Genomic DNA, 27,546 nt, shown 5'->3' with positions numbered 1-27,546 from the left:
CAGTCAGTAAGCCAATAATGAGCCGTATATCCACGTATCCTCCTGCTTCAGAGCTGGACACAGTCAGTAAGCCAATAATGAGCCGTATATGTACGTATCCTCCTGCTCATGAGCTGGACACAGTCAGTAAGCCAATAATGAGCCGTATATGCACGTATCCTCCTGCTCATGAGCTGGACACAGTCAGTAAGCCAATAATGAGCCGTATATGCACGTATCCTCCTGCACATGAGCTGGACACAGTCAGTAAGCCAATAATGAGCCGTATATGCACGTATCCTCCTGCTCCAGAGCTAGACACAATCAGTAAGCCAATAATGAGCCGTATATGCACGTATCCTCCTGCTCATGAGCTGGACACAGTCAGTAAGCCAATAATGAGCAGTATATGCATGTATCCTCCTGCTCATGAGCTGGACACAGTCAGTAAGCCAATAATGAGCCGTATATGCACGTATCATCCTGCTCCAGAGCTAGACACAGTCAGTAAGCCAATAATGAGCCGTATATGCACGTATCCTCCTGCTCTAGAGCTGAACACAGTCAGTAAGCCAATAATGAGCCGTATATGCACGTATCCTCCTGCTTCAGAGCTGGACACAGTCAGTAAGCCAATAATGAGTTGTATATGCACGTATCCTCCTGCTCCAGAGCTAGACACAGTCAGTAAGCCAATAATGAGCCGTATATGCACGTATCCTCCTGCTCTAGAGCTGGACACAGTCAGTAAGCCAATAATGAGCCGTATATATGCATGTATCCTCCTGCTTCAGAGCTGGACACAGTCAGTAAGCCAATAATGAGCAGTATATGCACGTGTCCTCCTGCTTCAGAGCTGGACACAGTCAGTAAGCCAATAATGAGCCGTATATGTACGTATCCTCCTGCTCATGAGCTGGACACAGTCAGTAAGCCAATAATGAGCCGTATATGCACGTATCCTCCTGCTCATGAGCTGGACACAGTCAGTAAGCCAATAATGAGCCGTATATGCACGTATCCTCCTGCTCTAGAGCTGGACACAGTCAGTAAGCCAATAATGAGCCGTATATGCACGTATCCTCCTGCTCCAGAGCTAGACACAGTCAGTAAGCCAATAATGAGCCGTATATGCACGTATCCTCCTGCTCATGAGCTGGACACAGTCAGTAAGCCAATAATGAGCCGTATATGCACGTATCCTCCTGCTCATGAGCTGGACACAGTCAGTAAGCCAATAATGAGCCGTATATGCACGTATCCTCCTGTTCATGAGCTGGACACAGTCAGTAAGCCAATAATGAGCTGTATATGCACGTATCCTCCTGCTCTAGAGCTGGACACAGTCAGTAAGCCAATAATGAGCCGTATATGCACGTATTCTCCTGCTCCAGAGCTAGACACAGTCAGTAAGCCAATAATGAGCCTTATATGCACGTATCCTCCTGCTCATGAGCTGGACACAGTCAGTAAGCCAATAATGAGCCGTATATGCACGTATCCTCCTGCTCTAGAGCTGGACACAGTCAGTAAGCCAATAATGAGCCGTATATGCACGTATCCTCCTGCTTCAGAGTTGGACACAGTCAGTAAGCCAATAATGAGCCGTATATGCACGTATCCTCCTGCTCCAGAGCTAGACACAGTCAGTAAGCCAATAATGAGCCGTATATGCACGTATCCTCCTGCTTCAGAGCTGGACACAGTCAGTAAGCCAATAATGAGCCGTATATGCACGTATCCTCCTGCTCTAGAGCTGGACACAGTCAGTAAGCCAATAATGAGCCGTATATGCACGTATCCTCCTGCTCTAGAGCTGGACACAGTCAGTAAGCCAATAATGAGCCGTATATGCACGTATCCTCCTGCTCCAGAGCTCGACACAGTCAGTAATCCAATAATGAGCCTTATATGCACGTATCCTCCTGCTAATGAGCTGGACACACTCAGTAAGCCAATAATGAGCCGTATATGCACGTATCCTACTGCTTCAGAGCTGGACACAGTCAGTAAGCCAATAATGAGCCGTATATGCACGTATCCTCCTGCTCCAGAGCTAGACACAGTCAGTAAGCCAATAATGAGCCGTATATGCACGTATCCTACTGCTCATGAGCTGGACACAGTCAGTAAGCCAATAATGAGCCGTATATGCACGTATCCTCCTGCTCATGAGCTGGACACAGTCAGTAAGCCAATAATGAGCCGTATATGCACGTATCCTACTGCTCATGAGCTGGACACAGTCAGTAAGCCAATAATGAGCCGTATATGCACGTATCCTACTGCTTCAGAGCTGGACACAGTCAGTAAGCCAATAATGAGCCGTATATGCACGTATCCTACTGCTCTAGAGCTGGACACAGTCAGTAAGCCAATAATGAGCCTTATATGCACGTATCCTCCTGCTCATGAGCTGGACACAGTCAGTAAGCCAATAATGAGCCGTATATGCACATATCCTCCTGCTCATGAGCTGGACACAGTCAGTAAGCCAATAATGAGCCGTATATGCACGTATCCTCCTGCTCATGAGCTGGACACAGTCAGTAAGCCAATAATGAGCCGTATATGCACGTATCCTCCTGCTCATGAGCTGGACACAGTCAGTAGCCAATAATGAGCCGTATATGCACGTATCCTCCTGCTCTAGAGCTGGACACAGTCAGTAAGCCAATAATGAGCCCTATATGCACGTATCCTCCTGCTCTAGAGCTGGACACAGTCAGTAAGCCAATAATGAGCCGTATATGCACGTATCCTCCTGCTCATGAGCTGGACACAGTCAGTAAGCCAATAATGAGCCGTATATGCACGTATCCTCCTGCTCATGAGCTGGACAAAGTCAGTAAGCCAATAATGAGCCGTATATGCACGTATCCTCCTGCTCATGAGCTGGACACAGTCAGTAGCCAATAATGAGCCGTATATGCACGTATCCTCCTGCTCTAGAGCTGGACACAGTCAGTAAGCCAATAATGAGCCCTATATGCACGTATCCTCCTGCTCTAGAGCTGGACACAGTCAGTAAGCCAATAATGAGCCGTATATGCACGTATCCTCCTGCTCATGAGCTGGACACAGTCAGTAAGCCAATAATGAGCCGTATATGCACGTATCCTCCTGCTCATGAGCTGGACAAAGTCAGTAAGCCAATAATGAGCCGTATATGCACGTATCCTTCTGCTTCAGAGCTGGACACAGTCAGTAAGCCAATAATGAGCCGTATATGCACGTATCCTCCTGCTTCAGAGCTGGACACAGTCAGTAAGCCAATCAGAAACCACTAATCATTAGTCTGAGTTCTGCTTAGGTGGTGAAGAGGCGCGTATCCCTTTAAAACTGTAACTAAAGCGCTTTTGTAACTAATTACTTGCTAAAGTGTTATAAAAAAATCTATAACTATGTAAAAGATGATAAATATATATTTGCAAGACCAAACTTATAACCTATCCTGTAATTAACATTCACCTAGATTACGAGTTATGCGTGCTATAGGGAAATTAACGGACGCAACAAAAGTTGCGTTATTTAACCCTCTATAGCGCAGCCATTACAAGTTTTCCAAACAGCCGGCTTGTGCGTGCAATATGGCTGCATTGAGCTCCATACCGCACACAATCCAAGTGCTGTTTTGACGTGCTTGTGCATGCTTTCCCCATGGACATCAATGGGGAGAGCGGGTCAGAAAAAAGCCTAATACATGCGATCGCAGAAAGAAAAGCTCCGTAATGCAGCTCCATTGATGTCTATGGGGGGGAAAAATAACGTTTAAACCTAACACCCTAACATAAACCCCACATCTAAACACCTACATCGCCGGCACCTACATAATGTTATTAACCCTTAATCTGCCGCTCCCGATATCGCCGCCACCTAAATATAGCTATTAACCCCTAATCTGCCTCTCCCAATATTGCTGCCACTATACTAAAGTTATTAACCCCTATTCCCCTGCACCCCAATATCGTCCACACTATAATAAATCTATTCACCCCTATTCCGCCACTCCAAGACATTGCGGCCACTAAATAAAGTTATTAACCCCTAAACCTCTGGCCTCCCACATCACTACCACTAAATAAACCTATTAACCCCTAAACCGCCAGCCCCCCACATCACAACAACCTAAATTAAGCTATATTAACCCCTAAACCTAACCCTAACTCTAACATAACCCTAACCCTACCCGTAACCCTAAACCTAACCCTGAACCTAACACCCCCAAACTTTAACATAATTAAAATAGAGCGAACTTAAAGTTACAATTATTAACTAAATAATTCCTATTTAAAACTAAATACATACACCTAGATTACGAGTTTTGCGTTAGAGGCTGTGCGGTTCTAACGAGCAGTTTTCCCTCACCGCTCACTTACCTACAGCGCTGGTATTACGAGTTTTCAGAAACCCGTCGTTAAAAGACAAGAAGTGAGCGTTGAGCAAAATTTTACTCATTACCACACTCCAATACCAGCGCTGCTTATGTCAGCGGTGAGCTAGTGTAATGTGCTCGTGCACGATTTCCCCTTAGGAATCAACAGGGAGAGCCGGCTGAAAAAAAGTCTAACACCTGCAAAAATCAGCGTAAAACTCACTAACGCAGCCCCATTGATTCCTATGGGGAAATAAAATTTATGTCTACACCTAACACCCTAACATGAACCCCGAGTCTAAACACCCCTAATCTTACACTTATTAACCCCTAATCTGCCGCCCCCGACATCGCTGACACCTATATTATATTATTAACCCCTAATCTGCCGCTCCGGACACCGCCGCCACCTACGTTATACTTATGAACCCCTAATCTGCTGCCCCCAACATCGCCGACACCTACATTATATTTATTAACCCCTAATCTGCCGCCCCAATGTCGCCGCCACCTACCTACACTTATTAACCCCTAATCTGCCACCCTCAACGTCGCCGCCACTATAATAAACATATTAACCCCTGAACCGCCGCACTCCCGCCTCGCAAACATTAGTTAAATAATATTAACCCCTAATCTGCCAGCCCTAACATCGCTGCCACCTACCTACATTTATTAACCCCTAATCTGCCGCCCCCAACGTCGCCGCCACTATATTAAAGTTATTAACCCCTAAACCTAAGTCTAACCCTAAACCTAACACCCCCTAACTTAAATATAATTTAAATAAATCTAAATAAATATTACTATCATTAACTAAATTATTCCTATTTAAAACTAAATACTTACCTGTAAAATAAACCCTAAGATAGCTACAATATAACTAATAGTTACATTGTAGCTACCTTAGGGTTTATTTATATTTTACAGGCAAGTTTGTATTTATTTTAACAAGGTACAATAGTTATTAAATAGTTATTAACTATTTAATAACTACCTAGCTAAAATAAAGACAAATTTACCTGTAAAATAAAACCTAACCTAAGTTACACTAACACCTAACACTACACTATAATTAAATAAATTAACTAAATTAAATACAATTACCTACATTAAATTAAATTAGCTAAAGTACAAAAACAAACACTAAATTACAGAAAATAATAAACAAATTACAGAAATTTAAACTAATTACATCTAATCTAATAAAAAAAACCTAGCCTAAACTAAACTACCAATATCCCTTAAAAGGGCCTTTTGTTGGGCATTGCCCCAAAGTAATCAGCTCTTTTACCTGTAAAAAAAAATACAAACAACCCCCCTAACAGTAAAACCCACCACCCACACAACAAACCCCCCAAATAAAATACTAGCTAAAAAACCTAAGCTCCCCATTGCCCTGAAAAGGGCATTTGGATGGGCATTGCCCTTAAAAGGGCAGTTACAGTAGCTCTTTTGCCGCTCAAACCCTAATCTAAAAAATAAAAACCACCCAATACACGAACGCACAACTTGTAATCTAGGTGAAAGGTAATAATTTAATCAGCTTGTTACAGTGCCCTCGCTGCAAATCCACAATACTGTATATATAATTATTTAAAGGGGCAGTTTTATTGCTTTAAAAGATACATAATCCCTTTCTTACCTATTCCCCAGTTTTGCATAACCAAGTTATATTAATACACTTTTTACCTCCGTGATTAACTTGTATCTAAGCATCTTCTGACAGTCCCCTGATCACATGACTTTAGTTATTATCTATTGACTTGCATTTTAGCCAAATTGTGTCTGCCTCAAGCCACAGGCCTGATCACAATGTTATCTATATGGCTCATGTGAACTAGCACTCTCCTGTTGTGAAAAACTAATAAAAAAAGCATGTGATAAGAGGCTGTCGTTAATGGTTTAGAAACAGGCAGGCATTTAGAGTTTTCAATGTTATAAAGTATATTAATAAAACAGTGTTGGTTGTGCAGAGCTGGGGTGGATAGTTAAGGCATTATCTATCTTTTTAAACAAAAACAATTTTAATGTTGACTGTCGCTTTAATTGTTCTAATTAGGCATCCCTAGCAACAAACATTATTAAAAGAATCACAAAGATACAAAGGGCTCGTCCGGGATTTGAACCCGGGACCTCTCGCACCCTAAGCGAGAATCATACCCCTAGACCAACGAGCCAGCCGAGTACAGTGATTACCAAACGTCATTCTAACCATATGGCTTGAAAGCATCAATCAAACTATAAAGTAGTTTTGATTGGATAAATCCTTTACATCTTCACTTAGGATTAGCTGTTAAATGATTTGCGTTATTATTATTAGGCTGGGAAATAAGGTTTTAAACGCTGCTAGCTGCATTTTACTGTGGCTAAATATGCATCATGTATGTGGCTGTACTGTTATGTGTGTTGGTTATCGCAGTAAAGTTGTTAGTTAAAAACCTACATGGTGAATACATCAGGTCTATGCAACGTGCTGGTTTATAGTACAGTCTTTATAATGACCGCTGTTTATAAAGTGCTGCACAGCCTCGATGCAGAGAACCGGTCTGATTAATGATCATGTTCTTGCCTCGGTCTATAAATACAACGCACAAATGCTAAAGGGAAACAAAAACCGACCTGTTTCCATTTGTTGAATTAAGAAATAAACAAAGGGCTCGTCCGGGATTTGAACCCGGGACCTCTCGCACCCTAAGCGAGAATCATACCCCTAGACCAACGAGCCAGTCGCATTCATAAGCTAAACAAAACCATATCACCGCCTATTGAGCCTTTATGTTCTTTCATTGGCTGTCGAGTAGTGCTAGTTATTTTGTTTAGTCACTGGGATTGGTCGGATCATTATAAGACGGTAATATAAATTGGTTAACCCCTTGGCTGCGAGCCATGTTTGACGGGCAATGGGTTACAAAAATAGGTGCGATGCGCCGCAGGTGTGACTGACAGTGGGTTCGTCCAATCCCATGTCGTGACGTGACCTAGGGCGGTCCCGTGTTTAATGTGATGGCGTATCGGCGTGCGGGGCGTGGCTTTGCAGTGGCTGGATAGCTGTGGCCCTGTGAGGATGGCTGCGGTTCGGTGTTCTGTGGTGCTGTGTGCGGTGGTGACGGCGCTATGTACCGGTGAGTGCTATCGTGGTTGCCGGTACTGTGTGTATGGGCTCCCGGGAGCCAGGTGACGTATTATTGCCATAATCATTGGCCTTGCTGGAGTGCGGCCTGTGTATACTGTGCTACTGAGCTTTATATGTGTACGGGGCTGTGAGGTGAATACAACGTGCCCTGTGTAATGTCAGCTCCTCGCCCAGTGTTTAGTCTATTAGACTCTGACATCTAATGATACTGAGAGTCTGTAATTCACTAATGCCTCGTGTAAGAAAAGGGGAGTAATCCCTATACATCCATATGTTTTACATTATGTGAGCCCCTGGCCTAGTGCTTGCTTTTAAGTCAAAATTATTCTTTTAAAGGGACATACAAAAAAAAATTGTGATTCAAATCGAGCATATACATTTTAAACAACTTTCCAATTTATTTCTATTATTGAATTTGCTTTGTTCTCTTGGTATCCTTTCTTGAAAAGCATACCTAGGTAGGCTGAGGAGCAGCAAACTAGCTGCTTATTGGTGGTTGCACACATACGCCTCTTTTATTGGCTTGCTGATGTGTTCAGCTAGCTCACAGTAGTGCATTGCTGCACCTTCAATAAAGGATACCAAGGGAACAAAGCAAAATAGATGGAAGTATATGGGGAAAGTTGTTGTTTCATGGCCCAGAATATTTAATTATTTTTTTTACCAGTATTTTATCTCTGTTATCAAATTTACTTAGTTTGCTCAGTATTCTTTTTTGAAAAGCATACATAGGAAGGATCAGAACCGTTAATACTCCACTTGGATCTAGTGACTGGTGGCTATGCACATTTGGCTGCTAGCTCCCAGTCTGGCATTTGCTCCTTTCAAGAGAATTTTTAACTGTTTAACGCTGTTGCAGAAACATTAAAAAAATTCCCTAAACACATCAGTGATTTTTTTAGCTCTTAAACAAAAATGTGTAAGAACCACAAGTTTAATGTAAATATTTCCTGCCTTTGTGTTGCTGTTTGTACTGTGAATATTGTACCTGCCTGACAGTTTGCTGCATATGAATGTGAATGTATATAGGTTTATAATAAAGTTGCACACAGCATTTCAATATTTCTGTATGTAAAATGATAAGCTTATTATAATTAAATAAAGGTCTACTTCTGTATCCCTGTGTATATATACAGGGTTTGAAAATGCAAGTTTGCCATGGTGACTACAAATTGGTTTCCTGTGCCCAGTAATTGCTTATTTTTGGCTGATACAGTTTTACTTAAAGGGATATTGGGTTTAGTATCCCTTTAATTTGTGGCATGCACCCATATTTATGCTTAGGGAAAGGTGCAGGTTTTTTTTTTTATTAGGACTTTTTCCCCTTCACCTAGGTTCAGAAGTTACTGATGATAAACTAACCTGTTGAATATTTATAATGCTCACACATGAAACTATATTCATACTTATATATGAACAAATTAATCATCACTTGGCAGTCTAATGGTTTTGTGGCTGAATTTATCTACTGTTTATTCTCTATTTTGCAAGGCTACAATGGTATTTGTTATACATAATTTAAAAAAAGGCTTTTAATGATGCAACCTTACAGTCTATATACAGGTCTCAGTAAATGAGACACTGCTAGACCTGTTAGTGTATGATATATGTATAACACAAGTAAAGTTATCTACAGACTAAAGGTCTGTCCTGTTTTTAATTTTCCTGGTTTTGTTTCTTGTCAACAATATTTCCTCTTCACCTCTAAGGCTATTTGATCGCAGGACGTGTGCATTTCCTGTTGTCTAAGCTGCGAGCTCCAGCAGTTGATTAAGTAGGTTAGTTACAGACCTCCATAGGGAAATAACAGATACTATAAGGAAAATAATATTTACTTCTGTTCATGTTTGGGATGAAATTGGGTTTTGTTTTTTGTAATTTAATTCGTTGGCTACTTCCTTTAACAATCCTTATAGTAGTAAGACCAGTCGATATCACTGTTCCAAAGTTAGTGGGTTGATCGTGGTTTTTCATGGTATATGACACATCCTTTTTATATTTTTGTAGTAACTGTGCTTGAACAATAGCTGCAAGAGGAAGTGATACTCAGTGTCATGTACAGTAAACTACATAACACTATTTGTGCTGTAATACAGAGCTCACCTATGGCCCTTCAATCTAATGAACATCCATAGTTGCATGAAGTCTTTCAGCTCAAATTGACCACTGCTGTGTGAAACAATGGTTAGGAAATAACACCCAGTGCATATTCAATGTTTGCAAATTAGACTATTATTAGATTTTATAGCTAAGAAGGATTAATCTTCAGAAGGAAGCATCAGTATGTGTAAGGAGTTGGTACTCATGTGCATGTATATTTAAACTACTTAATGACACATGACACCTCACATTTTTTTCTTTCATGATTCAGATAGAGCTTACAATTTTAAGCAATTTTCCAATTTACTTGTATTATCATTCTCTTAGTATCCATTGTTGAAGGAGCATTTATGCACTACTGGACTACTAGGAGCTCCAAGGCAGAACATACAGTGATCTGAGATGTCATCGCAGAAAATGCAGCATGTCTGCAGAAAGAACAGGACACATGCAGACACTGTTAGCGCTTGAACTTTGTAGTGCTGCTCCACATTAGACAGTTCTCTTCAATCAGAGCTGTGGTCTGGCTGCACTGTCTAAGTTTTCCTTAGCAAAGTGCTGTTTGAAGTGAGCAGTCAAATATGCAGTAGCGCTGCAAAGCAGAAGCGCATTGTTTGTTGACTTGCTCTCAGAGGAAAAAAAAATCAAACCTGCACCCTAGCCTTTCCTAGTCTGCAAAGCTGTTTATTCTGAATGTAAGACGTTAGTATGAGCATTGCATCTTTTTTATTACTATATTTCTGTTAGACCAAGAGAAAAGGAAACCTATTTATTCAAGAGACAGTTTAAATTTTTCTTTTTTTTGAATGCAGCTAATTTGCAATGAAATTTTCAACTACTGCACTATATTATAAACGCATTGCAATTGAACTGGTGCCTTAGTGTAACTGTCTAATTTAAAATTGAAAAATTTAAAAATGACCTGCAGAAAATTTTTCATTAAAAAAAAAACTCATTGCAGAAAGTGAAGAAAAGTTCTGCCTCTGGGGGAGCTGGATGAATGCATCTAGTGAGCCAATGACAAGATACATATATGTGCAGCTAGCTCCCAGCTATTATATAATATATACACACATACAACTCCATATACTGTATGTATGTATGTATACACATATACATACACACACACACGTAAATATATATATATATATGTGTGTGTTTGTGTGTATGTATGTGTGTGTATGTATATATGTATATATATATATGTATATATATATATATATATATATATATATATATATATATATATATATAATATATATATATATATATATATACACGCGCATATATATATATATTTACGTGTGTATGTGTATATATATATATGTATGTATATATGTATGTATATATGTGTGTGTATATGTATATATAATTAGCACGTGTTTCAGCACTCCAGCTTCAACTAATAATGAAGCACCTGGGTGCAATCCTCAATGGACTGTAGATAAGAGCTAGGAAAGGGAGGGCACTCTCAGGATTTATATACATCAAAGTTAGTTTATTGTTTAGAACAACGTTAGAAAGTCATAAGGATAAGTCACAAATATAGATTAAACTCGGGCAATATGTAAGCAGACCGCACTATAGCAAGATTATTATCCCATGACAGCTGCATGTCTTATGCGTTACACACCCACCGTTAACCACATGTGGCGCCCACAACCCTAGCAAAAACATAAACAGCCCAAAACATGGGGGTTGTTTATGTTTTTGCTAGGGCTGTGGGCGCCACATGTTAACGGTGGGTGTGTAACGCATAAGACATGCAGCTGTCATGGGATAATAATCTTGCTATAGTGTGGTCTGCTTACATATTGCCCGAGTTTAATCTATATTTGTGACCTGAAAGTTAGACTATCTATTGAGCTTATACCATGTGGGGCACGCATTAACGACAGTGTGGATTTGCAAGGTTTGTAACTACTGTCAGATGCTGGTAAGGTACATGCGTATATACTTAGGGGGTACTAGTGCAATACTAAGGTGTGCACATGACTGTAGACCTAGTTGAGTCTTTTGAAAGTGTTATGAGTGCAATACTAAGATGTGCACATGCTTGTATACATGGTTGTGGTTTTCTTTGAAGATAGGGTCTAGCGTGACTACTGCACGCATTGTCAGGTTGTCAGATGCGAGATAAATGAGCATCAGGAATAGAGATATAGTGCCGTTTTGTTGCTAAAGGTATAACCCTGGTCTAAATGTTGTATAGGCAGGTTACTATAATGTTAGCCTTTGATACTTGTGGATACAATCATTGTGTGTGCTATGGTCTGTTCCTTGCGTCTAAGTACGTATAGTGTGATACTATCAGGCTAAGGCTCTCTAGAACTCGGTTCAGCTTGATGGATCGGGTAGCAGGGCACTTGTTTTAACTGACTTATAATGGGGATTTGTCTCCTTAAGGGGTGGGGCCTGGTTGGATTACCACTTTTAGGGGTGTATGCATCAGCGTATAAAAATGTGTTGTTGTTTTTTTTTAACTATGTATGGTGCACCTATCTGCTTTGAAACATTAGAACAACTGTATATGGTCTGAGGCGGTTTCTAATGAGGTATGGGGACTTGCTAGTCTCTTTTGAAGGGTCTTTTATGTATATGGCAGGCCAGCGTATACCGGACTTTGCATAACACACAAACTGTGCAGCCGTATGGTGTTTCACCTACAATTGGGTTACATACGCTTTGCTTTGTTTGCTTGCTAAGATTATAATGTATACCCCACCAGTGTATATCCAGAGCAGATTGAGAGTATTGGAGGGACTGTATTGTTGTATCTCCTAGCACTATGTGTATGGGTTTGCCTTATTTTTATTTGTATTTTTTCTATGTTTATTTTCATTATTTGTGGGTTTATTTTTCTGCCTGCAAACAATTTGGTGGTGGGATTACGTATTGATGCTGTGTTTTGTGTTTTTAAATCCTGTTATTTTTTCTTCTTCGTTTAACAGTTGTTCATCTGTCTTGATGAAGGCTTCTATGTAAGCCGAAACGTCGACCTATCCTTATGACTTTCTAACGTTGTTGTTATAAACAATAAACTAACTTTGATGTATATAAATCCTGAGAGTGCCCTCCCTTTCCTAGTGTATGTGTAATATATATATATATATATATATATATATATACACATACACATACACATACACATACACATACACATACACATACACATACACATACACATACACATACACATACACATACACATACACATACACATACACATACACATACACATACACATACACATACACATACACATACACATACACATACACATACACATACACATACACATACACATACACATACACATACACATACACATATACACATACACATACACACATACACACATACACACATACACATATACACATACACATACACATATACACATACACATACACACATACACACATACACACATACACACATACACACATACACACATACACACATACACACATACACACATACACACATACACACATACACACATACACACATACACACATACACACACACACACACATACACACACACACACATACACACATACACACACACACACACACAACATGTTTCGCGTAGGCGCACCCACTCTTCATCAGAGGTGTGTGTGTGTATATTCTCTTTTCTTGTGAGACAGGAACAAATCTTCAAAATTGTTTTGGGAAATGTGTAGCACCAGGCAATAAAAAAAATACTTCATATAATATATGAATGCCCTTAAAGGGACACGAAACCCATGATTTAAATAGAGAATACTCCTTTTTTTAATTTTAAATTCTATTATCTAATTTGCTTTGTTCTTTTGGTATCCTCTGTTGAAGGAGCAGCGATGCACTACTGGAAGCTAACTGAAAGCATTGAGTGAGCCAATAAAATGAGGGATATAGATGCAGCCACTAATCAACAGCTCCTGAGCCTACCTAGGTATCCTTTTCAACAAAGGATACCATAACAAATGACATAAAAGAAGTAAATGGGAAAGTTTATTAAAATCACACGCTGTATCTGAATCATGAAATAAAAAATAGGTTTTGTGTTACCTTTAAAGACAGTCTAGTAAAAAAAAAAAACTTTCATGATTCAGATAGGGCATATCATTTTAAACATTCCAATTGACTTATCATCGAATGGGCTTTGTTTTCTTGGTATTCTTAGTTGAAGCTAAACCTAGGAAGGCTCATATGATTTTTAAGTCCTTGAAGGCTGTCTCGTATCACATGCTTTTTTTGTTGCTTTTCACAACAGGGGGTGCTAGTTCATGTGAGCCTTATAGATAACATTGTGATCACGCCTGTAGCTTGTGGCAGACACTGCACTAATTGGCTAAAATGCACGTCAGCAGATAATAAATAAAATGTCATGTGATCAGGGGGCTGTCAGAAGATTTAATCAGAGGTAAACAGTATATTAATATAACTTGGTTATGCAAAACTAGGGAATGGGTAATAAACTGATTATCTATCTTTTTAAATAATAACAATTCTGGTGTAGACTGTCTCTTTAAATAGATTTCAGTGTTCTCCACAGAAAATTTTGCCAGCTGGTGGCATAATGAAGTAGCTATCCAAAGCACAAATGAATTGCATAATTTACCAAGCATTTATTTAATTATAATTTTTGCAATAAACATTGAATTTTTTTATTAGGTAATTTTGGCTAACAATTTGACCGGGTGCTCAGTAAAATCAGCCAGGTGGTGCACCCAATAATTTCCTGGGGGTAACCACTGGATGTTTTTCATGCTTTTAAGGGACCTAAAAATGCAAAAAGAAAATATTCTAATGTGCTAGAGCATTTTATTATTGCACTATTGCTTGTTTATAACTGTATTTAATCCCAGGTAAGGTGCAAGGTTATATACCGTATCTCACAAAAGTGAGTTGCACTCCTCACAGTTTTGTAAATATTTTATTATATCTTTTCATGCGACAGCACTGAAGAAATGACACTTTGCTACAATGTAAAATAGTGAGTGTACAGCCTGTATAACAGTGTAAATTTGATGTCCCCTCAAAATATCTCAACACAGCCATTAATGTCTAAACCGTTGGCAAAAAAATGAGTACACCCCTAAGTGGAAATGTCCAAATTGGGCCCAGAGTGTCAATATTTTGTGTGGCTACCATTATTTTCCAGCACTGCCTTAACCCTCTTGGGCATGGAGTTCACCAGAGCTTCACATGTTGTCACTGGAGTCCTCTTCCACTCCTCCATGACAACATCACTTTGCTGGTGGATGTTAGAGACCTTGCGCTCTCCCACCTCCCGTTTGAGGATGCCCCACAGATGCTGAATAGGGTTTAGGTCTGGAGACATGCTTGACCAGTCCAATAACCTTTACCCTCAGCTTCTTTAGAAAGGCAGTGGTCATCTTGAAGGTGTATTTGTGGTCGTTTATCATGTTGAAATACTTCCCTGTGGCCCAGTCTCTGAAGGGAGGGGGATCATGCTCTGCTTTATTTTGTCACTCACACTACATGTTGGCATTCATGGTTCCCTCAATGAACTGTAGCTCCCCAGTGCAGGCAGCACTCCTGCAGGCCCAGACCATGACACTCCCACCACCATGTTTGACTGTAGGCAAGACACACTTGTCTATGTACTCCTCACCTGGTTGCCGCCACACACGTTTGACACCATCTGAACCGAATAAGTTTATCTAGGTCTCTCTTCAGACCACAGGACATGGTTCCAGTAATCCATGTCCTTAGTCTGCTTGTCTTCAGCAAACTGTTTGCAGGCTTTCTTGTGCATCATCTTTAGAAGAGGCTTCCTACTGGGACGACAGCCATGCATTGGTGTATGGTCTGAGCACTGACAGGCTGACCCCTACCCCTTCATCCTAAAGACAACCTCTGGATATGACGATGAGCACGTGCACTCAGCTTCTTTGATAAACCATGATGAGGCCTGTTATGAGTGGAACCTGTACTGTGAAACCACTGTATGGTCTTGCCCAACGTGCTGCAGCTCAGTTTCAGGGTCTTGGCAATCTTCTTATAGCCTAGGCCACCTTTTATGTAGAGCAACAATTCTTTTTTTCAGATCTTCAGAGTTCTTTGCCATAAGGTGCCATGTTGAACTTCCAGTGACTAGTATGAGAGAGTGTGAGAGACACCAAATTTAACACACCTGCTCCCCATTCACACCCGAGACTTTGTAACACTAACGAGTCACATGACAACGGGGAGGGAAAAATGCTAATTGGGCCCAATTTGGATATTCCCACTTAGGGCTGTACTCGCTTTTGTTGCCAACGGTTTAGATATTAATGGCTGTGTGTTGAGTTATTTTGAGGGGATAGAAAATGTACACGGTTATACAGGCTGTACAATCACTTCTTTACATTGTAGCAAAGTGTCATTTCTTCAGTGTTGTCACATGAAGATATAATACAATATTTACAAAAATGTGAGGGTTGTACTCACTTGTGAGATACTGTTTCTATTACTTCTTGTGCAGGGTTTGTCAAATTGTATATTAAACATAGGAGGGAGTTAGACAATTGAGGCGCTAGCTACATGCAAGAATGTGCTAAATAATTGAAAACGTTTTTTTTTTTTATGCATACTGTTCCCTTGCAGTGATGGCGAACCTTGGCACTCTGGATGTTTCAGAACTACATTTCCAGTCGAGCATCATGGGGTAATGTAGTTCTGAAACATCTAGAGTGCCGAGGTTCGCAATCTCTGCCTTAGTGTGTGTAGAGAAGATTTTGTTTTTCAAAGCACTCCAATTATTCGCTAAGTCGCCTATGACAGTCACTTGGATGCACGTATGCTAGGGGAGCTGTGCAAGATGTTGTTAACCCCTTAATCTACATCACTGGTCTTTCTATGGGTGTTTTAATAGCGCGGTTTCGCCCTCAGCAGGGTTAAAGAACATGTGGTGATTTCTCTTTAAGCATTTTTTTTCCAAATAAATTTAAAAAAAAATGCTTGTTTTAGTACATCCCAAATTTCACTTTAAAGTGATTGTAAAGTTGAATGATTTAAAGCCCAGTACTTTAAAAATACTCTTAAAAACATGGGCACTAATTTAAGTCATTAAACTTTACAATTATGCTTCGTTTAAAAAAAAAAAAATACTTTTATGTTCCTCCAATCGTTGGGTGCCCCTTTGGTGTCCAGCTTGTGAGGCACACAACGATTGGAGGAAGCCGGATCGTCCTGGATATGCTAAATACTGAAGTAGATGCGGGCGGAGGATTGGCGGTAAGTTTACCGCAACAAAGAGGCAAGTCTTTTTAAAAAGAAGCGTAATTATAAAGTTTACTGGCTTAAAGTAGTGCCCATGTTTTTACGAGTATTTTAAGTACTGGGCTTTAAATCCTTTAACGTTACAATCACTTTAATATCCACTTAACACAAATTGGTACATTACAAGTCCTGAAAATGTGAGGTCAATTCCAGTCATGGTAGTGAAACAAAGTACTATTTCCACATGACAAAATGACAGCAGCAAGCTTTGTCGTCTACTCCAGTCAGAATAGGCTCCTCCGAATAAGGCAAGTGTTGGTGGAGGCAAGTTTGGCTTTTGTAATAACAATTGCAGCAAGCAAGGTGTAAATACATTCATAGAACTCAACTTCACATAGTACGATAATGTATTGCAAAACTGCAGAAAAAAAACTTGTAATTTATGTCCATTTAAGAACTGTGCTGCAAAGCTTAAAGGGACAGTAAACCTTAAAAATAATGTTATATAATTCTGCACATAGTGCAGAATTATATAACATTATATTAGCCAAAAATTATAAAACATAATGTACCCTATTAATTTTTTTTAAAAAAACGCGGTTTTACAGACCCGCTCTTTGTACTCTGCTGAGCGGGTCTGTTATATTTACTCAGCGCATCGAGCCAGCTGTATAGTCACAGCCCGGCCGACCGCGCCATAAGACTAAGTGCAGCTCACTCCTGCTCTGTCTGACATTATCAAATTTTGCACAGTCCTTTTTTTTTTTTTTTTTTTTTTTTTTTAATATTAACACTTTCTGGGGATCAAGATCCTACTGAGCATGTGCACAGGCTATACATATACTAGTCTGCGATTGGCTGGTGTCTGTCACATGATACAGGGGGCTGGAAAATGGGAGAAAAAATAAATTTGTCAGAAAAAAAAAATTCTTATTTGAAATTCAGAGTAAGTGTTAAATCGTTGTGTTTTTTATTATGCACTTGTTAGTTATGCAATTCTACTGCATTGAGTGGTCATTTAAACAAACAAAAAAACAACTTTATAAATTAGGCAATATTCACTGCATCAAGGATTTGCAAAATGTAGTAAAATGAATGATTATTTGTAAATTGCTGCCAGGCTGTGTAGTGCACGAGTAGAGGGACAGAATGCAATTGATTCTTCGTTAAAAGAGCAAGGAAACAAAGACAACTGAAAAAACAAATGGGTAAAATATACCAAACCAGATATAAGAGATGGGGTTGATTGTCACATGGACTGTGCAAGACTGAAGATTAACGTTCACAGGAGCAGTGGAGAACCTGTCTAAATAGGTGGATTTTAATAGAGTAGGTGAAGGAACATGAAACCCAAAAAATATTCAGCATAGTTATAACAAAATTCCAATTTACTTCTATTATCAAATTTTCTTTTGTTTTCATTTTATTCTTTGTTGAAGAAATACCTAGATAGGTAGTGTGCACTGGTCTGGAGCTCTACATGGCACAAACAACCAACCAACCAACCCAAATTTGATAATAGAAGTAAACTGGAAAGTAGATTAAAAATTGCCAAATGTTGGGTTTTATCCCCCTTTAGAGCCCTGCAAGGTGGGCTACAGCTTGATAGAGCAGGGTAGAGAATTCCATATAGGAGGACCGAATGATTTAAAGCTCTGGCGGGATTATCTAAGCCGTCTTGTCAGTACTGTGAGGTCCCTCAAATCATTTTTAGAAAGGTAAATTTTAGCTTGAGAATTGTCTATCAAGCTATGTGAGTTCTGGCTGTGGAGAGACGCGTAATGCAATATAAAATTGCTCAACATGCTGGCACGCTTCTGAAACTCAGGCCCTAGGAGGGGGACGCAGGAATGATGGGAGTGGATACACTTGGCTAGGAGGTTGAGCACAGGGTGGTTCAGGGAGTATTTGGAGATAAATGAGTCTAGTTGGGTGTAAGATTGTAGATGGCTTTGTAAGTTTGGGTCAGCATTTAGAATTATAAAGCATATGGGAGAGCCAGTGTACGGACTGTGGTAGAGGAATAGGTGCAGATTGGCTTCCTAAGTGGATGAATCCAGCAAAAAAATCATGATAGATTTAGAGGGGTGAGAAGTGGTGGCTGGAAAGGCAGCTGAAGAGTAGGTTGGAGTAATCCCAAACTCTGTTTATGTTTATACAAATTGGGGGAAAAAAATCTTTATTTTTTGTATTTGGGTTCTTGTAGGAGTTGTGATAAAACTTGAAATATTTCATATAGTGTACAACTGAGTTTTTGGATACAAGACGGATAATTTCAACCCCTGTTTTTATATAGATAAATGATAGGCAAATTCTGTTCATGCAAATATATATTTCAGAGACGATTTATCTGTTATGTAACCCTTTCATTTGCTCATCCAGTGCTGATGCTCTTTAGATCATTTTTCATTGTTTAGTAAATCTGTAAAATGTCACACGTGTAAACGTTCATTTCAAGATCCGTTTTATTTTGGTGGTAATAACAGCCAAAAAAACCTGTTGGCTAAGCGAGTTCTAAACCTCATTATAAATCTGTAGTGTTACGACACTGATCCCAGGCAGTGGGGGAGCTTGTGTCTGCATTTCAGCTGTTTATAAAATATTGCAAAATACATTTTTGCCATAGCTTTTGAGTAAAGCTTCTGCGTTACTGAAATGTATAGGAATTTGTTTTATCTCTAGTATTTTTAACCCCTTAAAGTGAATGTAAACTCACCTATAGTCGTTAATACAATATTGTCAAACAATTGAAAATAGGGGGACTTTAATTCATGGTTTTTAAAAATTATATAAATGAAGATTAAAAATTAACTTTTTTTCTTTATTTTCATGCCGCGCTTCCTCCGCCCGCCATATAGTCCCTCTGAATGTAAAAGATTGACAGCAACCATTGCGAATAAGCTTTTGCTCCACGGGACGTTCAGCCCCTTTCTCCAACATAGGTGTGTCCGGTCCACGGCGTCATCCTTACTTGTGGGATATTCTCTTCCCCAACAGGAAATGGCAAAGAGCCCAGCAAAGCTGGTCACATGATCCCTCCTAGGCTCCGCCTTCCCCAGTCATTCTCTTTGCCGTTGTACAGGCAACATCTCCACGGAGATGGCTTAGAGTTTTTTGGTGTTTAAATGTAGTTTTTATTCTTCAATCAAGAGTTTGTTATTTTAAAATAGTGCTGGTATGTACTATTTACTCTGAAACAGAAAAGAGATGAAGATTTCTGTTTGTAAGAGGAAAATGATTTTAGCAACCGTTACTAAAATCGATGGCTGTTTCCACACAGGACTGTTGAGAGGAATTAACTTCAGTTGGGGGAAACAGTGAGCAGACTTTTGCTGCTTGAGGTATGACACATTTCTAACAAGACTTGGTAATGCTGGAAGCTGTCATTTTCCCTATGGGATCCGGTAAGCCATTTTTATTAAATAAGAATAAAGGGTTTCACAAGGGCTTTAAAGACTGGTAGACATTTTTCTGGGCTAAAACGATTGATATATAAGCATTTTTAATACTTCATAGTTTTGAGGAGTTATTTTATTCTTGGGAATTATGTAAAATAACCGGCAGGCACTGTATTGGACACCTTTTTCACTGGGGGCCTTCTCTAATCATAGGCAGAGCCTCATTTTCGCGCCTCTATTGCGCAGTTGTTTTTGGGAAGCAAGACATGCAGATGCATGTGTGAGGAGCTCAGATACATAGAAAAAGCTTACTGAAGGCGTCATTTGGTATCGTATTCCCCTTTGGGCTTGGTTGGGTCTCAGCAAAGCAGATACCAGGGACTGTATAGGGGTTAAATATAAAAACGGCTCTGGTTCCGTTATTTTAAGAGTTAAAGCTTTCAAATTTGGTGTGCAATACTTTTAAGGCTTTAAGACACTGTGGTGAAATTTTGGTGAATTTTGAACAATTCCTTCATACTTTTTCACATTTTCAGTAATAAAGTGTGTTCAGTTTAAAATTTAAAGTGACAGTAACGGTTTTATTTTAAAACGTTTTTTGTACTTTGTTATCAAGTTTATGCCTGTTTAACATGTCTGAACTATCAGATAGACTATGTTCTGTATGTGGGGAAGCCAAGGTTCCTTCTCATTTAAATAGATGTGATTTATGTGACACAAAATTTAGAGAAAATTATGCCCAAGATGATTCCTCAAGTGAGGGGAGTAAGCATGGTACTGCATCATCCCCTCCTTCGTCTACGCCAGTCTTGCCCACACAGGAGGCCCCTAGTACATCTAGTGCGCCAATACTCCTTACTATGCAACAATTAACGGCTGTAATGGATAATTCTATCAAAAACATTTTAGCCAAAATGCCCACTTTTCAGCGAAAGCTCGACTGCTCTGTTTTAGAAAATACTGAAGAGCATGAGGACGCTGATGATATTGGTTCTGAAGTGCCCCTACACCAGTCTGAGGGGGCCAGGGAGGTTTTGTCTGAGGGAGAAATTTCAGATTCAGGGAAAATTTCTCAACAAGCTGAACCTGATGTGATTACATTCAAATTTAAATTGGAACATCTCCGCGATCTGCTTAAGGAGGTGTTAACTACTCTGGATGATTGTGAGAATTTGGTCATTCCAGAGAAATTATGTAAGATGGACAAGTTCCTAGAGGTCCCGGGGCCCCCCGAAGCTTTTCCTATACCCAAGCGGGTGGCGGACATTGTAAACAAAGAATGGGAAAGGCCCGGCATACCTTTTGTCCCTCCCCCTATATTTAAGAAATTGTTTCCTATGGTCGACCCCAGAAAGGACTTATGGCAGACAGTCCCCAAGGTCGAGGGGGCGGTTTCTACTCTAAACAAACGCACTACTATCCCTATAGAAGATAGTTGTGCTTTCAAAGATCCTATGGATAAAAAATTAGAGGGTTTGCTTAAAAAGATGTTTGTTCAGCAAGGTTACCTTCTACAACCAATTTCTTGCATGGTTCCTGTCACTACAGCAGCGTGTTTCTGGTTCGATGAACTAGAAAAGTCGCTCAATAAAGATTCTTCTTATGAGGAGATTATGGACAGAATTCATGCTCTCAAATTGGCTAACTCTTTTACTTTAGACGCCACTTTGCAATTGGCTAGATTAGCTGCGAAAAATTCAGGGTTTGCTATTATGGCGCGCAGAGCGCTTTGGCTAAAATCTTGGTCAGCGGATGCGTCTTCCAAGAACAAATTGCTTAACATACCTTTCAAGGGGAAAACGCTGTTTGGCCCTGACTTGAAAGATTATTTCTGATATCACTGGGGGTAAGGGCCACGCCCTTCCTCAGGATAGGTCTTTCAAGGCTAAAAATAAACCAAATTTTCGTCCCTTTCGCAGAAACGGACCAGCCCCAAGTGCTACATCCTCTAAGCAAGAGGGTAATACTTCTCAAACCAAGCCAGCCTGGAGGCCAATGCTAGGCTGGAACAAAGGTAAGCAGGCCAAGAAACCTGCCACTGCTACCAAGACAGCATGAGATGTTGGCCCCCGATCCGGGACCGGATCTGGTGGGGGGCAGACTTTCTCTCTTCGCTCAGGCTTGGGCAAGAGATGTTCTGGATCCTTGGGCGCTAGAAATAGTCTCCCAAGGTTATCTTCTGGAATTCAAGGAGCTTCCCCCAAGGGGGAGGTTCCACAGGTCTCAATTGTCTTCAGACCACATAAAAAGACAGGCATTCTTACATTGTGTAGAAGACCTGTTAAAAATGGGAGTGATTCATCCTGTTCCATTAGGAGAACAAGGGATGGGATTCTACTCCAATCTGTTCATAGTTCCCAAAAAAGAGGGAACATTCAGACCAATCTTAGATCTCAAGATCCTAAACAAGTTTCTCAAGGTTCCATCGTTCAAAATGGAAACCATTCGGACAATTCTTCCTTCCATCCAGGAAGGTCAATTCATGACCACGGTGGATTTAAAGGATGCGTATCTACATATTCCTATCCACAAGGAACATCATCGGTTCCTAAGGTTCGCCTTTCTAGACAAGCATTACCAGTTTGTGGCACTTCCATTCGGATTAGCCACTGCTCCAAGAATTTTCACAAAGGTACTAGGGTCCCTTCTAGCGGTGCTACGACCAAGGGGCATTGCAGTAGTACCTTACTTGGACGACATACTGATTCAAGCGTCGTCCCTACCACAAGCAAAGGCTCATACGGACATTGTCCTGGCCTTTCTCAGATCTCACGGGTGAAAGTGAACGTAGAAAAAAGTTCTCTATCTCCGTCAACAAGAGTTCCCTTCTTGGGAACAATAATAGACTCCTTAGAAATGAGGATTTTTCTGACAGAGGCCAGAAAATCAAAACTTCTAAGCTCTTGTCAAGTACTTCATTCTGTTCCTCTTCCTTCCATAGCGCAGTGCATGGAAGTAATAGGTTTGATGGTCGCGGCAATGGACATAGTTCCTTTTGCGCGAATTCATCTGAGACCATTACAACTGTGCATGCTCAGTCAGTGGAATGGGGATTATACAGACTTCTCTCCGACGATACAAGTAGATCAGAGGACCAGAGATTCACTCCGTTGGTGGCTGACCCTGGACAACCTGTCACAGGGGATGAGCTTCCGCAGACCAGAGTGGGTCATTGTCACGACCGACGCCAGTCTAGTGGGCTGGGGCGCGGTCTGGGAACTCCTGAAAGCTCAGGGTCTTTGGTCTCGGGAAGAATCTCTTCTCCCGATAAATATTCTGGAACTGAGAGCGATATTCAATGCTCTCAAGGCTTGGCCTCAGCTAGCAAAGGCCAAATTCATACGGTTTCAATCAGACAACATGACGACTGTTGCGTATATCAACCATCAGGGGGGAACAAGGAGTTCCCTGGCGATGGAAGAAGTGACCAAAATCATTCAATGGGCGGAGACTCACTCCTGCCACTTGTCTGCAATCCACATCCCAGGAATGGAAAATTGGGAAGCGGATTTTCTGAGTCGTCAGACATTTCATCCGGGGGAGTGGGAACTCCATCCGGAAATCTTTGCCCAAATTACTCAATTGTGGGGCATTCCAGACATGGATCTGATGGCCTCTCGTCAGAACTTCAAGGTTCCTTGCTACGGGTCCAGATCCAGGGATCCCAAGGCGACTCTAGTAGATGCACTAGTAGCACCTTGGACCTTCAACCTAGCTTATGTATTCCCACCGTTTCCTCTCATCCCCAGGCTGGTAGCCAGGATCAATCAGGAGAGGGCATCGGTGATCTTGATAGCTCCTGCGTGGCCACGCAGGACTTGGTATGCAGATCTGGTGAATATGTCATCGGCTCCACCATGGAAGCTACCTTTGAGACAGGACCTTCTTGTTCAAGGTCCGTTCGAACACCCGAATCTGGCCTCACTCCAACTGACTGCTTGGAGATTGAACGCTTGATTTTATCAAAGCGAGGGTTCTCAGATTCTGTCATTGATACTCTTGTTCAGGCCAGAAAGCCTGTAACTAGAAAAATCTACCATAAAATATGGAAAAAATATATCTGTTGGTGTGAATCTAAAGGATTCCCATGGAACAAGATAAAAATTCCTAAGATTCTATCCTTTCTTCAAGAAGGTTTGGAGAAAGGATTATCTGCAAGTTCTTTGAAGGGACAGATTTCTGCTTTATCTGTTTTACTTCACAAAAAGCTGGCGGCTGTGCCAGATGTTCAAGCTTTTGTTCAGGCTCTGGTTAGAATCAAGCCTGTTTACAAACCTTTGACTCCTCCTTGGAGTCTCAATTTAGTTCTTTCAGTTCTTCAGGGGGTTCCGTTTGAACCCTTACATTCCGTAGATATTAAGTTATTATCTTGGAAAGTTTTGTTTTTGGTTGCAATTTCTTCTGCTAGAAGAGATTCAGAGTTATCTGCTCTGCAGTGTTCTCCTCCTTATCTGGTGTTCCATGCAGATAAGGTGGTTTTGCGTACTAAACCTGGTTTTCTTCCGAAAGTTGTTTCTAACAAAAACATTAACCAGGAGATAGTCGTGCCTTCTTTGTGTCCGAATCCAGTTTCAAAGAAGGAACGTTTGTTGCACAATTTGGATGTAGTTCGTGCTCTAAAATTCTATTTAGATGCTACAAAGGATTTCAGACAAACATCTTCCTTGTTTGTTGTTTATTCTGGTAAAAGGAGAGGTCAAAAAGCAACTTCTACCTCTCTCTCTTTTTGGCTTAAAAGCATCATCAGATTGGCTTATGAGACTGCCGGACGGCAGCCTCCTGAAAGAATCACAGCTCATTCCACTAGGGCCGTGGCTTCCACATGGGCCTTCAAGAACGAGGCTTCTGTTGATCAGATATGTAAGGCAGCGACTTGGTCTTCACTGCACACTTTTACTAAATTTTACAAATTTGATACTTTTGCTTCTTCTGAGGCTATTTTTGGGAGAAAGGTTTTGCAAGCCGTGGTGCCTTCCATCTAGGTGACCTGATTTGCTCCCTCCCATCATCCGTGTCCTAAAGCTTTGGTATTGGTTCCCACAAGTAAGGATGACGCCGTGGACCGGACACACCTATGTTGGAGAAAACAGAATTTATGTTTACCTGATAAATTACTTTCTCCAACGGTGTGTCCGGTCCACGGCCCGCCCTGGTTTTTTAATCAGGTCTGATAATTTATTTTCTTTAACTACAGTCACCACGGTATCATATGATTTCTCCTATGCAAATATTCCTCCTTTACGTCGGTCGAATGACTGGGGAAGGCGGAGCCTAGGAGGGATCATGTGACCAGCTTTGCTGGGCTCTTTGCCATTTCCTGTTGGGGAAGAGAATATCCCACAAGTAAGGATGACGCCGTGGACCGGACACACCGTTGGAGAAAGTAATTTATCAGGTAAACATAAATTCTGTTTTTTACATATGTCATGCACTTCTTCTGCGCATGCGTTAGTCCATTATCTCCCTTCTAGAAGTGATGCTCGTTCACACAGTGAATAACCAGGGTTTTAACGCATGCACAGACTAAGTATTTCTGATTTCTGCGCATGCATTAGAACATTAGCTCACATACAGTAGCTATGAGTGTTTACTCCGTAAGAAAACAGGGCTCTAACGCATGCGCAGACAAAGTAAAGCTGGATTACACACATGCACATAAAGATTAGCTCCATGGGTGCGCGCTTCATGGTGACGTACAAAGCGGAAGTGCCGGGTGGGAGGAGGAAGATCAAAATACAAACAAGTTAGTTATGCAAATATATAATAAAAACGAATTTTTTTTTTTTTAAACCTAGCAGTTTAAAAACACATGTGTTAAAGAATTATTAGGAGGCTTCAGCTATACAAAAATTGACATTCACTTTAAGGACCAGTGACGTCTTGTATGTTGCTGGTCTTTCTATGGGGATTGTGTAATTTAGTAGCGCAGTCTCGATTTCCTCTGACCAGAAGGCAGCGTATAATAGTGCGGTCCCGCCTCTGTCATTAAGAGGTTAAAATTCTGTTACTCAATTTTGTCTTTTTTATTTTTTTATTTTGACTCCTGCAAATATCCTTGTGTGCTGCAATAGCAAACTATTCTGAAAACATTTGATGGGTTTACAAGAATTATTACTGATTTAATACAGCTATCAGGTTATTGATCTTAATCATATTTGTTTAAAAGCTCTTATTATGTAGTTCTGTAATATAGTCACTTTTGGGGGTCTTGAGAAATTTCGATCAGGCACAGTCAGTGAGCCAATTGTCCGTGGCAGCCACTTGCAGGGTTGGTGGTGCTAAAACTACATATAACGTCCTTTTTAACAGTTAAATGGTTTACCACATGTTTTCTGTGAGATTTAAAGAAGAGACAGGTAATTTGTGCGGTGGCCTGGGGTGGGGAATGCTTCTTGTATTTGACCCTATATTCTTCTGTATTCTTCTGTAGCACATTCTCTGGTGCACCAAAGCGCACACCATGTTTGATTCCAACCCAGATATCCCCATTACATGACGCATTCAGTCGTCGTCCCAGTCACCAAGTCCATTTTCATGTCTTTGGCTTCCATTATTCGAAGTCTTGTAGTTTCTGAAAATTGCTGTTTGGTTTAATTTATATTTTATTGCCCTTGTATTGACCTACATTTGCCAATTAGATTTATTTTATTAAGGTAGATTTCATCACTAGCCATACAGAGCAGGTTTTAAAGTGAAGGTCATTTTTGATGAATTGGTTCCCGGTTTTTAATAATCCTATTAAAAACAAGGGCACTTTAATTCAACAAAATTGACATTTCAAGCGTTTTCTTCAAAAACTTACCTTTTTAATCCTGAAAGCTGCTCAAACGATTCACCCGTCCGTCGGAAGCCTCTGCTTACATCAGAAATCACGAATCCGGCTTCCTCCAATCACGGAACGCCGTGATTGGATGAAGCCGGATTCGTCATTTTGGACCCGCGAAAAGGGCTTGCGACGGGCAGAGGAAGCGCTGCAGCGGCTCTCAGGATTAAAAGGTAAGTTGTTTTTTTTGAAGAAAATGCTTGAAATGTCAATTTTGTTGAATTAAAGTGCCCTTGTTTTCAATAGGATTATTAAAAACCAGGGACTAATTTGTCAAAATTGACCTTCATTTTAAAATTTGGGTGATTTTAAAAAAACACAAAAAAAACACATTCTTTGTTGATTTCTGAAATTGGCTTACAGCCTCGTCAGGAAGCAGCGTCATATAAAGTGGTTTTCTACAACTGGCACAGATATAACAGCTGCTTCCGTTGATGGTATAAAAACAATCTGTAATGTTCTGCTTTTATATTATCTTTAAAGTGACACTAAAGTAAAAATTAAACGTATGATTCATA

The 27,546-nt window shown here is 40.4% G+C and overlaps 1 protein-coding gene and 2 non-coding genes across 4 annotated transcripts in view; 1 reads left to right on the top strand and 2 right to left on the bottom strand.

Moving 5' to 3' along the window:
- Positions 1-6,462: 6,462 nt before the first annotated feature.
- TRNAP-AGG (transfer RNA proline (anticodon AGG)) lies at positions 6,463-6,534 on the bottom strand. The gene has a single exon. It is a non-coding gene; the product is annotated as a tRNA-Pro (tRNA).
- Positions 6,535-7,010: 476 nt separating this feature from the next.
- On the bottom strand, positions 7,011-7,082 carry TRNAP-AGG (transfer RNA proline (anticodon AGG)). Its single transcript has one exon. It is a non-coding gene; the product is annotated as a tRNA-Pro (tRNA).
- Positions 7,083-7,369: 287 nt separating this feature from the next.
- Positions 7,370-27,546, top strand: part of MPZL1 (myelin protein zero like 1) — a 127,699-nt gene continuing 107,522 nt past the window's right edge. For both annotated transcript variants that reach the window (XM_053705854.1, XM_053705853.1), the window contains exon 1: positions 7,370-7,479. In XM_053705854.1, the coding sequence (XP_053561829.1) occupies positions 7,422-7,479 (58 nt within the window). In that variant the 5' untranslated portion in view covers positions 7,370-7,421. The remainder of the gene's footprint in view (positions 7,480-27,546) is intronic.

This window comes from Bombina bombina, chromosome 3 (genome assembly GCF_027579735.1).
Source record: "Bombina bombina isolate aBomBom1 chromosome 3, aBomBom1.pri, whole genome shotgun sequence".
Lineage (NCBI taxonomy): Eukaryota > Metazoa > Chordata > Amphibia > Anura > Bombinatoridae > Bombina > Bombina bombina.
Note: the sequence above shows the minus strand (reverse complement) of the source record. Positions and strands in the feature narration are given on the sequence as shown.